This window comes from Narcine bancroftii, chromosome 4 (assembly GCF_036971445.1).
Source record: "Narcine bancroftii isolate sNarBan1 chromosome 4, sNarBan1.hap1, whole genome shotgun sequence".
Classification (NCBI taxonomy): domain Eukaryota; kingdom Metazoa; phylum Chordata; class Chondrichthyes; order Torpediniformes; family Narcinidae; genus Narcine; species Narcine bancroftii.
The window spans coordinates 94,190,218-94,203,886 of record NC_091472.1 but is presented as its reverse complement, the minus strand read 5'-3'; the positions used below and the strand labels follow the sequence as shown (position 1 = coordinate 94,203,886).

The 13,669-nt window shown below is 39.2% G+C and overlaps 1 protein-coding gene across 1 annotated transcript in view; it reads right to left on the bottom strand.

Annotated features, from left to right (window-relative positions):
• The window catches only part of prkn (parkin RBR E3 ubiquitin protein ligase), a 1,164,186-nt gene that overhangs the window by 264,717 nt on the left and 885,800 nt on the right, over nt 1-13,669 (bottom strand). The window contains exon 9 of the mRNA XM_069936147.1: nt 5,334-5,395. Within this exon, the coding sequence (XP_069792248.1) occupies nt 5,334-5,395 (62 nt within the window). The remainder of the gene's footprint in view (nt 1-5,333; nt 5,396-13,669) is intronic.

Sequence of the window (13,669 nt, the reverse complement as noted above, 5' to 3'; positions counted from 1 at the left end):
TGTTTTTTCTCCAACCCTGAACCCCTCCCCCTTTGGATGAACAGAGGAACCTGTGCAGAGGAACACTCCAGCATTGCTCCTGAGCTTGCAGTGATTGACAGAGGCCACAGGATTTGCAGCAAATTTGGGCTGATTGGAAAAAGATTGTGGGAGTTGTAATTCTTTATTCAGCAGCTTTCAGTTTCAAGGTGCATGTAACTGATGGTGAGGGAGAGGGGGTAGAGGCAAAGTGAGGGGGTGGGAGATGGGCAATAGGAAGGATGAAGAGTGCAACCAGGATAAAATCCTAAAGCTACATCTGCAGCTTTTATAATGGCATTGGAAAAGTTGGTGGTAAAACTTAATAGTTCTTATTTGACAATAATTAGGATTGCTTAAATATATTTAATGCATTTTCATGGTTTTCATAAGTTTAAATAAGTGCAATTCAAAAAGTAGGCCATATTTTCTCATGGGTGTGATTTCACGATAACTGCTTAGTGTGTCATATGTTCTTGCCAAATTCTTATCTATATTAATTTACTATGAGATATGATTAACCTTGTTTGATTGCTTGTTTTGCATATACTGTTTGGGGCAGTCCAAGCAATATACCCTGGAAAAATGGTGTAAGCTCACCCAATGATGTGGCTCTGTGGGTGCTGGCTGGGCCTCAGGATTAGATCAACATCAAAATTCCAAGGTTTAGTTTTTCACTAACATAATTTTCTTCTCCAAATTCTTTAAAATCACTGCCATTTCCCAAACTTCTACCCAACTTTCTCAGGATCATTTGCTTGAATTTCTCTAATCACAGTATAAAAATGGTAGCAAAATTACTAATGACACCTCATGTGACTGCATCAACAATCAATCAGCAAAGACCCCATTTCAAAGGCCCATTATCTCTCCATTGTTATCTAGCTGGATGGGACTACACTTCCTGAGTTCTATTCTTATCTCAGCAGCAGTTAAACAGTGACATCTGTCCCCATTGCTGTACCATTCATTCTGATGTTGTACAACGATTTGTCCTTGGTGCACTCTTGCTCTCTCTCTCTCTCTCTGCTGCAGTCTCTCAATGGTCAATGTGGTTGTCTGGCATTGAGCTCGGTACAGCAGGAATATCATTCAGTAAAACATCTGGGTGTCCAACGGCTTTGCTTGCAGGACTGTCACAGTTTTGAGCCACTAATTCTACCACTCTCCTTTGCAATTCACAATCAGAATCAGGATTTATTGTCATGAACAAGTCATGAAATTCAGTGTTTTGTGGCAGCATCATGGTGCAAACATACAAATTATAACCATCTTACAACAATACTATGCAAAATAAAATAATTATAATAATAAAAGAGCACAAAAAAGTAAGACAGTGCCTTTGGTTCATTGATTATTCAGGAATCTGATGGCAGCGGGGAAGAAGCTGTCTTTGTGCCATTGAGTGCTCGTCTTTAAGCTTCTGTACCTTTTTCTTAATGGTAGTAGAGTGAAGAGGCCATGGCCTGGGTGATGGGGGTCTTTGAGGATAGAGGCTACTTTTTAAAGAACTACCTCATGTAGATGTCTTCGATGGAGTGAACTCTGGTGCCTGTGATGTTGTAGGCCGAGTTAACAACCTTCTGTCCTAAGAATTGGCACCTCCATACCAGGCAGTGATGCAACCAGACAGAATATTCGCAAATGGTACACCTGTTTACGAGAGTCTTTGGTGACATACTGAATCTTCTCAGACACCTCACGAAGTATAGCTGTTGGCGAGCCTTCTTTGTGATTGTATCAATGTGGAGACTCAGGACAGATTCTTGGAGATGTTGACACCCCGGAATTTGAAGTTCTTGACCCTCTCCACTACTGAGCCTTGATGAGGACTGGGTCGTGTTACCCTGACTTCCTCCTGAAGTCCACAATCATCTCCTTGGTTTTGGTGTTGTTGAACACCAGGTTGTTGTCATTACACCATTCAACATGCTGATCTATCTCCCTCCTGTACACTTCCTCATTGCCATTTGTGATTCTGCCAACAACTATGATGTCATTGGCAAACTTGTAGCTGGCATTGGAATTTTGCCTGGCCACACAGTCATGGGTGTATTACAAGTGGAGCAGTGAGCTAAGCATGCATTGAATTGAATTGCTTATTGCCACATGCACTGAAAAACATTAAAAAAAACTTTGATTTGCATGCTATCCAGGGAAATCAACCTATCTTTGAGTACAAAAGGTAGTGGAAAATAAAACAAAAATGACAAACTCAAAAACTTTGGTGTTATATCTGTCTGCTGTGAACCAAGGACAAGACTGTTGGTACCCTCGGGCATTGCTCGATCGATATAACGGTGGGAGGGGAGACTTGCACAGGATTCAGCCTCCTGGAGCGTACCACTCCTCCTGGGCCTGGATTTCCAGGGCCACCTGCAGAGGGTCACACTTGCCTTCGGGGGGCCCCAATCTCCACTCACATTGCACCAGCACGCCAACCTATCAGCCCCGGCCAACCTGTGGCCTCTCCATACTGTGCATCACACATGTGGATGGATATATGTATATTCATAGAAAATCCATAATTAAGGTGATCTATTTCTAACACTAACACAGTATCATTCAATCAAAGCCTAAGCTCATTTCCTTGCAGAGATAACTATTCCATTGCACACCTCTTTTTTTCCACCACTTTAAACATTAGGCTATCCAAACCTCCTTTGCCAGAGTCTTAATTTGCAGCATGGCATAGTTATAGTTATCTTCATTCTTGTTCAATTTTATAATTCCCATCTGTCTTCAAATCCTCCTCCTGTCCCACTACTTTCTTCCTCTGTCATCTTCATCAATCCAACAATCCTCCATGATATCAGCATTCTCCTAAATCTGCCCATTTGACTATCTGTGATTTTAAGCCATTGCCTTCTTCGTAATTTCCTTCACACAGCCTACCTTTCAAACAAATAGTTTTGGTAATTTTCCCTAGTTTTGTATCATGTCATTCTGTTTGATTAGAATGCTATGAAGTGACTTGTGATGCTTTGCTCTGTTCAAAATGTAATATATAAAAGTGTTGCTATTGAATGGCCTGTTTCTCTGTTGTAAATCCTAAAATGCTATCGAAAGGCTATTTGAATTAGGGTGAATTACGTTTATGGAATGAGCATCATTCCATATGCATATCCATATGCAACAGCTGCAAATGTAATTCCATACACAGAAGAATTATCCATTTGAATTTTTTTATTTCTAAAGCCTAACTTCAGATGACAAAAACATTTGCTTATTTCCAGGTTCTAAAAGAAGAACATCTATGCATGGACCCCCTATGCTGCAATACAATTTAGCATTGCATACAATTATAAGTGAACATAAACCATACATCATAATAATAGTTTAGTGAGAGTTTTATAGCACAGAAACAGATCCTTTGGCTTAATTTGTCCATCTCCCCAAGATGGACCCATGTGTCTACATTTGGCCCATATCCTTGTGAAATTTTTCTATGCAGGACTTCCTAAACATTACAATAATGCCCACCATTACCACTTCCTCCAGAATCATTCCACATACCCATCATCCTCTGTGTCAAAAGGTTGCCCCTCACATTAAACCTACGGTCTGGTCATCATGGTCTGGTTTGGTAACTCGAGTGACCAGGAAGGCAGAAGGCTGAAGACGGTGCCAAACTAGCCAAGTTGATCACTGGCACATCTTTGTGAAAAGCTGCCCCAAGAAGGCAGCCGATAACAGAAAGGGTCCTCCATCACCCTAGGCACAATCTCTTCTAGCTGCTCCCTTCGGTCAGAAAATACAAAGCCTGAAGTTTAGCACCTCCAGGTTCAAGGCAATTTTTATCCAACAGCTATCAGGCTCTTCAACCTCTCCAAAACACAGTAAACCTAACCATAAACTAGTTTGGGACCAAAGTATCTGTTTGCATGAATGAAACATCATTTTTTTACTTGCACTGACTACAACTGTGAATATTTATCTATCTATTCTTTTATTCTTATTATCATTTCTTTCTGTCTTGGCATATTATGGTAATTTAATCTATACTATTGTGTCGTATATGTGTGTGTCTTATAAAGATATGTATCTTACCTTACTGGTTTGGCTGTAGCAAATAAGAATTTTGGAACATCTGTACATTGTATTTAGGTATATGAAAATAAATTCTCAGTACTCATTAAAATTCCCTTATCCTTGAAAAAAGGCAGTGATTATTGATCTTTTTCTATGGTCTTAATGATTTTATAAACCTCTACAAGGTTGAAGTGCCCCCACAGCCCCCTTGTCTTCAGGGATAAATGTCCTAGCCTAAGCAAACTCTTCTTATAACTCAAGCTCACCAGTCCTGGTAACATTCTTGTGAAACCTTTCTACATACTTTACAGCTTAATGATTCATTTCCTGTAGCTGGGTGCACACAATAAAGTGGTTAAATATCCTAAAGACCTTCACAGAAATTTAATCAGTCTAAAACTTCGACAAAACCAACTGAGAAAGTTACTGATGTAACCTTAACTTCAAAAGACACCTTCTAATAAAACATTCCAATAATACTGCTTCTTAACCACCCAGGTGTTTGAAATGTGTCATCGACAGTAATCTTCCCTTCAATTAGACCTCTTGAATGACAGATAATTCCATCTCTATTTGGAGGCCATTCAATATTTGTCACTGCTTTGATAAATTGAGATGCTGTAAAATAATAAAAATAAATCCTGTATAGTCAGAGAAACAGCTCCTCCAGCAAACCATCAAGTATCAATCTATACGAATCATCTTTAGCATCACATGATCTGCGATATTCTATGCCTCAATGCAGGCTCAGATGTCTCTTAAATATTGTTGAAGTCTCTTTCTCCATCACTCTTTCAGGCAGCGCATTCCAAATTGTAACTACTCTCTGGTGAAAAAATTCCTTCCTGTGTTCCTCTCTAGAGCTCTGATTCCTCACATTAAATCAATGCCTCAAATACTTGGCTTACTTCCTCAGGTCTCAAACATGTAGTCTACGTTCACAAGTCTTGTACACCTGATCAATGCCCTGAGGTTTTGGTGTCTGATCAATCATCTAACAATTCCCTTTTTTGGCAAAATTGGTTTTATTAATTTGTGGGATGGCAAATAGTACTCAGTTATAAATTTATCAAGTTGATAAGGGTTTGGAAATACACGAGATACCAACTGACAATCTGTCAGGACTGTTGGAAGAACCGTTTTCCTTAAGGATCTTGTTTGTTTATTTCACTTAACTCAAGCTCACAATGCACAACTCTGTATCCCACAGATAGTTCAGGAACTTCCTCGCTCTATGCATAATTTTGCAACAGGGAAGAACTATGTGCATGTAATTGACTCACCTGCTCATGACCAAGTATTCTGAAGTGATGTACTTCTTTAATAAGTGAATCTGGACAGCCAGCTGTAGAAAAAAATAAATAAGGTTGATGTATAAATTTTGCTTCCATAATGAAATATAAACATAGAATGCCATAAATACTCAGCAGGTCGGGCAACTCTTGTTCTTTGGCTGTCTTCTCTTCCCAATAAACAGGGACACAACCAGGTGAAGTAGTGATTCACATCTATTTCTTCCATTTAGCGCATTGTATTTGCTCATGATGTGGTTTCCTCTACACTAAAAAAGGCAATTGCAAATTAGAGAAGAGTCAAAGAACAAGAGTTGCATCTCCTGCATTTGCTTAGGAAGATGCTGGTGAAAGGAGGGGTGTTGGAGACTAATCCAGGAAGGAATGATGAAAGAAAAATATATCTGAGAGCAGCCTTCCATTGAAACTGGCAGAAATTACAAACTGATAGCTGTGATCAAAAAGCACCCTTAATCAGCATCACCACCAACTGTGTCATTCAACTTCTCAGTCACCACCATATCACAGACATCACTCTTATTCTCTTCAACCCTGCCCCTTTATTGCAGCTTAAAATATGTTTCATTTCTAAATTCTCCTCATTCTAATGAAGGATTATCGACCTGAAATGCTGGCAGTGTTTCTTCCTCCGGGGATGCTGTCTGATCTGTTGAGTATTTCTGGCGCTCAATGTTTATATTTCAGATTTTTGCTTTTCATTTTTATTCTATCATTTGGGAAAAATTCAGTAATGCACAGTTAGGAAGGAATATTGAGTTTGAAAAAGTATTTTTTCTCTATTAGTCTTGCTTAGACTGAAGATTCAAGTACTGTAGTTGAAGAGGCAAATGAGAGAGTGAGAGAAGTGAAACCATAATAATAATTATCACAGGTGATCTGTCTGGAGGAAATGTTGTTATGAGCCCAAAGGACCCCAAAACCCAGCAGCAATAGACATTCATCAAGACAAGTAGTTACTTAAACAAAAGTTGTTTTTAATGATCTTAACATGAAAATTGAATCAAATTTTAACTTATCTCTATACTTAACTAACCCAAATTAACTCCCTTCTAATTCTAAATGCACATGTATGATGTGTGTGTAAATTTAAGAAAAGTTATTTGGTTCACAGTTCAATCTCACTTCTCCTTCTTTCAAGTTCTCCGGTTGCAGGAAATTCTTATACTGTGCACAGAATTTAACATGTATAAAGTTTACCAGGCTTTGGTGCTCGAAAGGTAAATGTTTACCACTCAGAAGGTTCTTGTAGGGTTTGCAGAGAGAGATATTTGTTGTCCCAGGATGTCCACAACTGAGGTACCACCATTAGTCACCTCAAAGTCTCGCTGATGAAACTTGTCCCATCAGGGTTCTCCAGATGGTAACTTCTTTCTTTCTTTCAGGCTATCACAGAGTACCTTTCTATTCCTCTTATTCCAAGAGAAACATCAGACAGATAGCACTTCCAGCCATTTGCCACTCTGGAACTTTCTGTTTCCCACCAGCTTTTCCTGGCTTGTTTCAGCCATGACTGTTCAGTCTCTTTCATTGTCACACACACACACACACACACACACACACACACACACACACACACACACACACACACTGGCTGAGAGAGCTTGTTGTGCTTGTCTTCTCTCTCTCTCCAACTGCTAGAAAGCCCATGTGACTTTCTCTCTCTCTCTCTTGCAAAAACCTCCACCTTCTTCAGCAAACCACATGAGTTCTCCTTCTTGGTCAAGCTGTTATCTTAGGTAAACAAAACCCAGGTGTGACCTTTCTGTGAGCACTCTGTAGGTACTTGCAAACACCCAGTTTGTCTCCTCCAAGACAATGGTCTATTCATTTCATGACATCATTTCAATTAGCACCTACTTGTGAAATGTGCATAAAATTCTCCATTGTTTCTGTAAAGTTCACTGAATATTAATTCATCAGTATTTCAAATAAGATTTATTTGTATGTATGTATGCAACCCATTCTAATCTTACCAAATTCCTCCCAATATTTATCCATTACAATGAAAAAATATATAAAAGAACAGTAAGAACAACACTGGAGCTGTGAATTTGTTGAGGGTGTGCAGTAGCTGAATTCAGCATTAAGTTCAGGGCCACATCATTCCTGGTGGGAAGGTGAGATGATGCTCCTCCTCCTTGTGTTAGGCTTCACTAGAACACTATGTGGTCAAAGACAGACAAGCCAGAGTGGGAGTGAGATGGAGAAAGATCCAGATCATCCTTTAGCTCAACCCTATCTCTCATATTCTCTTTGTCTCGTTCACTCTTCCTTCTCTACAACTTCAAGTAAGTTTGATTTCTAATTTTCATAGTTTTATTGAAAAGCAATTGTAATATTAACTCCCTTTCTCTATTCATGGATGTTGTTTGATCTGCTGAGTATTTTCTATATTTTCTTTATTCAATCTAATTTTTACTTTGTCCACCTTGAAGCAGTCTAACAGACTAATTTTATAGCCGACACATTCAATTAAGGCTGTGGTCACTTTATTCAGAAATACAGTTTTATTAGTTTCCTTATTGCTTTTATGATTGTAGTACTTTATAATACCTCCATTTCTCCTTTCAAACATAAGGTGCTTCATATCATCCAAATGCACAATTATTCGTCTCACCATCACAAAGTCCATCATTGCTCAGATAATGGAACAGTTCATGCCTGAATATTGTAAGTGCTGGACAAAATCAAGGCTGAAGCTAATAAATGTCAAATTACATTTGTGCTACATAAATACCAGGCAATGACCATCTCCAAATACTGGGAAGCTTCTTCTGTTTTATTGCTATTCCCATAATCAATATCCTTTTGATTACCATTCACCAAAAACTAGACAGGCCACAAAGATATCATAGCTACCAGACTAAATCAGATGTTTACTATCCTGCGATGTGACCAAGAGACTAAAAATTTCCATATATGGTTCAACTTAGAATTGTAATTAAGTGCTCTATATTTTCCTCGATAAGTAGAGTTTCACAGTGCTCAATACCATACAGGATAAAGCAGCATTTCATCACCTACCCAGCACCTCAAGCATTTACTCCCTCTATCAGTGGTGAACATTGGCTGCTGAGATGTTTCTTTTATTGAAATAAAGAAATAGGTTATTTTAAAACAACTATATTTTGTTAACTATTGATTCAAGGCAGTATGTTGGCATCCATCTTGAATCCAACCGAAGTGGCCACAACCTCATCTCTGACTTCCTCTAGTAGTCAGGATTATTACTAGCACTCTATCATTACATCCCCTTTCCTTCAGATGTTTAATCTAACAACATGAAACACTAATACAGTATCCATTTCAATTTAAAGTTCAACACAAATGTAAACACATACATCAGCAGCACATTTTTTAAGTGTGCAGTTCTCTTTTAGAGATTCAGTCTGTCAGGTGCTTTGATAACATATGTGGATCTTCTTAATATGGGTACTTGTGTTGGCTCTGCTGGTCCACAACTGTCTAGCACTGGTGGTATTTCCTCTGTTGCTGAGCAGACTGCATTTGTCTGTTCTGACTGCATTTGTCTGTTCCTGCAGAGTCTCTTGGATTTTCAGCAGGCTCCTTCGATTTCTTCTCTGTATTTGAACCTCCTCTGTTCTGACCATGTAGAATCTTGGATTTTCTGCCTCCAGAACAGTAGCCTTTTTGTCCCAAGTGCTGGAATCTCTGATTCTCACTGTCACGTTGTGCCAATGGCTCTAAGCTTCTTGCTGACTTGTCATAGTTTGCTTATTGTCTCCATTGCAAATGCTTTTGTATCCATTCGACATTTTTGACATCTCTGTTCTAGTTTAGGTCTGAGAATAGGGAAGTGTGGTGCATAATCCACATCCCATCAGAAGCCCAGTGAGTGACGTAACATGCCAGATTCAAGTGGTGCAGCTCTGTAACTCAATAGAGTTAGAAACAGATCTGAGCCTCTGTCTAGTGCTTTCTTGAGCAACTGTAACTATGTGAACTCGTTTCTCACTTTACAGTTTGTGGATGCAGATGACATGAAGTCACGTTGAAAATCGTACTTTTTTAAATAAAATGTACTGAAATAATAAGAATACACATTGATTTGGATTGCTTTGTAGCTTTTTGGGGAAGGTAGGAGTTTTTTGGGGAAGGGAGGAGTTTTTTGGGGAAGGGGTGGGGTGAGAGGATGTTTAAGTTAGTTTTTCTTTAGTTTTTTTCCTTTTTTCTTTCTTTTTTATATATAAATTTAACATGTATTGATTATTTTGTATAATATTTTGATATAAAACTATACTTATACATGTGTTTATTATAAATAAAATATGAAAAAAGAAAATCATACTCTTGAAAATTATGGAATTCTCTACAACTGTAGCATAATCACTGTAGACAATTTGAGGAATTCCATGTTTTCATATATTTGATCACACAACCAGCAGACGCTATAGGAAGCAGCATAATCTCTGGATAGTTTGATAGATTGTAAATAAACAGCAAGTAATTATTTCCAATGTGGAACGGATCAGTCCCAACTTTCTGCCATGGTTCCGCTGGTAAGTCAGTTATGATCATGGGTTCCTTTGCTGCTTTGTGTGATGTTTCAGACAGGTTTCACAGCTTGAGATATTCTGTCAATGTCAGCATTTATCCCTGGCCAATAATCAGCAGTTCTGGCCCTCCTCTTGCTTTTTTTCCATTCCAAGGTGCCCCTCATGCACCCTTTTTAGCATCGCTTGTCACAGTGATTGAGGAATGATAATTTTGCTCTGAGTAGAGCCCATTGACAACACTCAGGCTGAAATTGAAGGCCTTCCTTCATTCAAATTCTTGATGGCCTTCTGTAGAACTGTGTCCTTTTCTGATTTAGCTGTGATCTGCTTAGGTTTTAAGTCAGATATGGGAAGTGATTCAGTGATCAAGATCATGTGGAGATTCACAATCTGTCTCTATGGAACTTTCATTGTGTCCTTCACTCTGTGTCATTGCCCTGGATAACGCATCAGCTAACACAACAAGTTTCCCTGGTGTGTACACTCTCTTGACTAGGCTTAAGTTTTGACATGCTTTGTCATCCAGCAGTGATTCATATCCATCTGGGACTACTGTGAACTTAAGGTGGTGCTTTTTGAGTTTACATGTACCTTTCGTGTTGATGCTCTGACAATTGTAGGCTTTGAGCTGTACAGGATATGCATGGATGTATGGCTTTATCTTCATTGTCCTGATGTTGCACTCACAGATCAAATTGACCTTTGTCCCCATGTCCAGCTTGAAAGGGATATTTGTTCTATTTGTATGTAATGACACAGTCCACTTATCCTGCTCAACTCTGTTCATGCTTGGCTATTTAGTATCTGTTGGTTTAGAATCTTTTTCCACTACCATGTCCATGAAGAGTGCATCACTGAGAGCAGATTCTTCTATAGTATGTATAGGGTGATTTCATTTCCGTTTTGTTTCCCTTTGGAAAAAAACATTGCTTTGCCCTTTGCACTTACTACAGACTTTTTCATAGGCAGGGTAATGTTTTGGTGCATGTTGAGTGCCACATCATTTACAAATGAATGTCTCTCCTTTATTTTGATGTTTCCTATGTCTCATTTTTTTGTTTATGTGTGTGGACACACTGACGCTATGTCTATGCCTTCATTTTCACTGACTTTTGTACTCTCACTGAAGTTTTTCACCTGCTGCAGAGCTAATTCAGTGGTGTGGCACATCTTCACAGCTCCACCTAAGGTAAGCTCTATCTCTCTCACTTTCTTATCAATAATCCTGAACACAATTTGATCATTGATCATTGAGTCTTGCAGTGGTCTTGCTGTTAATTTCGTTTGTTAAAAAAAGTATCAATGCTCTCTCCCTGCAGCTGTGAGCATGAGCAAAACACATCTCTGAAACATTTCATTTTTCTTTGGTGAAATCAAACATCTTAATAACCTTGTTGAACTTACCCTAATCATCTGCCTCAGCAAAAATGAAATGTATTGAAAACCTCTAGTGCTGGAGGTCCTGCCATAGTAAGCAGCAGTGCAATCTTCCGTGCATCAGGTTTGAATCTTTGTTTGAACAGTCTCCACTTGTGGTTGACATTTCCAGACTAATTTACAGTGTGAGGATTCTTTGCACTCTCCATATCTCTGCTGATAACAACTGATATACGCTCGGCCCACTCCTGGTGTTTCTTTCACTCCTGGTACCATGTGATATTTCTTTCATTGTAATAAAGAAACTGGGTTTTTTAAAAAACAATTATATTTTATTAGCTATAGACTCAAGACGAAGTGGAGCCAGCCATCTTGCCACAACCTAGACTTGACTCCCTCTAGTGGTCAGGAGGATCACTAGCACTATCATTACAGCTGCACCATGCACCATCTCAGGATGGACTTCAACAACTTGCCAAGGCTTCTTCAGCAGCATCTCCAAAGTTCACATCTCTTGGAAAGGTGTGTGGGGGCACTGCAGTCAGTAGATTTCTCTCTTAGTTACTTGGGAAAAGGTTGTCAATCCTTCATTATCATTTGGTCAAAATCCAGCAAGTCCTTAGCTAACAGTACAGTCGAAGTATGACAATGCAAGAGGTGCAATGATTTAAGAAAGAAGTTGACCACATCCTGCAGAAGAATAAAATGAAATAAGATGCTTATATCAGGATCTGTACGTATATTTTTTCACACGCCTTTGGTTTACACTATCAGAATAATCTTTGAATTCATAAGGTATCTCATGAATTTTATCTCTCCTTCCAGTATGTTATGAATTTAGTCTTCTAGAAATAAACTGCAACGGTCCTGGTGTTGAGTCTATAAAACTCCTGTTCCTTCCCAAAGTAGCTTCTTTAATCCAGTTTACTAAAGTAATGGAGAAACTTGGCAGGTCACAGAGCATCCATAGAACGTGAAAGGCAGTCAATGTTTGGGCTTGAACCTTTCTTCAGGAGTGCTGAAAATCAGGCAGATGCCTGAATAAAAGAGTGGGGGCAGAATGGAGGAGAGTGGGGTGAAGGCGAAGGGGAGGAACACAGATGAACAGGTAGGGGTAATCGGGGGATACGCCTTGAAACTCCTACTTTTCCTTCAGCCAATTTATAATTTCCTTTTTTTTATCCAAACTCTCAACACCTCCCTTCCCCATACAGAAAGTCTCAAAGCCCTTTGCTTCTTTCTTAACATTAGACCAAACCGGTCCTACTCCACCTCCTGGAGAACTTGTCCTCATCCTCTATAACTTCTCCTTTGACTCATCCCACTTTCTCCAAGTTAAAGGGGTAGCCATGGTTACCCACATTGGTCCCAGCTATGTTTGCCTTTTTGTTGGCTTTGTGGAGCAATCGATGCAAGGCTCCTCAACTCTTCCTGTGCTACATTTTGTAACTACATTGGTCCTGCCACATGTGCCCATGATAAGATTGTCAACTTTATCCACTTTGCTACTAACTTTCATCCTGACCTCAAATTCACTCAGTCCATCATTGGCGACACTGTTCCCTTTGGTGATCTCTGACTCCATCTAGGGAGATAAACTTTCTACAGACATTTTCTACAAACCTACCAGCTCCCACAATTACCTTGACTACATTTTTTCCACACTGAGTGTTTTGTAAGGATTCAATTCCTTTCTGTCAATTCCTCTGTCTTTGTCACATCTGCTCCCAAGATTAGTTTTTCCATTACAGATCAGCTGAGATGTCCTCATTCTTTTTTTTTAACTTTTTTATTTTTCACACCATAAATCACAATAGCCATGATATACACTTTTTCTTTTCCACACATTTACAGTGACTTTTTGAGATGTCCTCATTCTTAAAGAAATGTGGCTTCCCCTCTACCACCATCAACTCAGCCCTCACTCCTCCATTTCCTGCACATTGGCCCTGGACCCCTCTGCCCTGAGATGCAACAAGAACACAGGTGCCACTCTCTTGGGTCCAGACCCTGAGGTCACAGGCTGATTAAAGCCTATACAGAGGCACTGGGAGTTGGTGGTAGAACCTTGTGGAGGAATACTGCATCTCCTCTCCCCATTCTCCATGGGTCTTCACCAGCAGCAACACTGCTGTTGGAGTAGCTCCAGCAGAACTATCATTTTTTTTTAAACTTGGAACTCCCCCTCTTCACTACATGGTACTTCTAGCCCTCTCTTCCTTAAAACAACATATATATTTTAAGTTATATTTTGGTCTCCTGCCTTAATACTTCACAACTAATAATTCGACTAATAATTTAAAGGTTGGGGGACATTCTACTATATTACTGCAAGTTGTAATTGGTTTTTGCTATTTCTGAAAGGCCTGTTGCTTTTGTTTTTCCCTGAGGAACATTTTCGTCTATTATCAA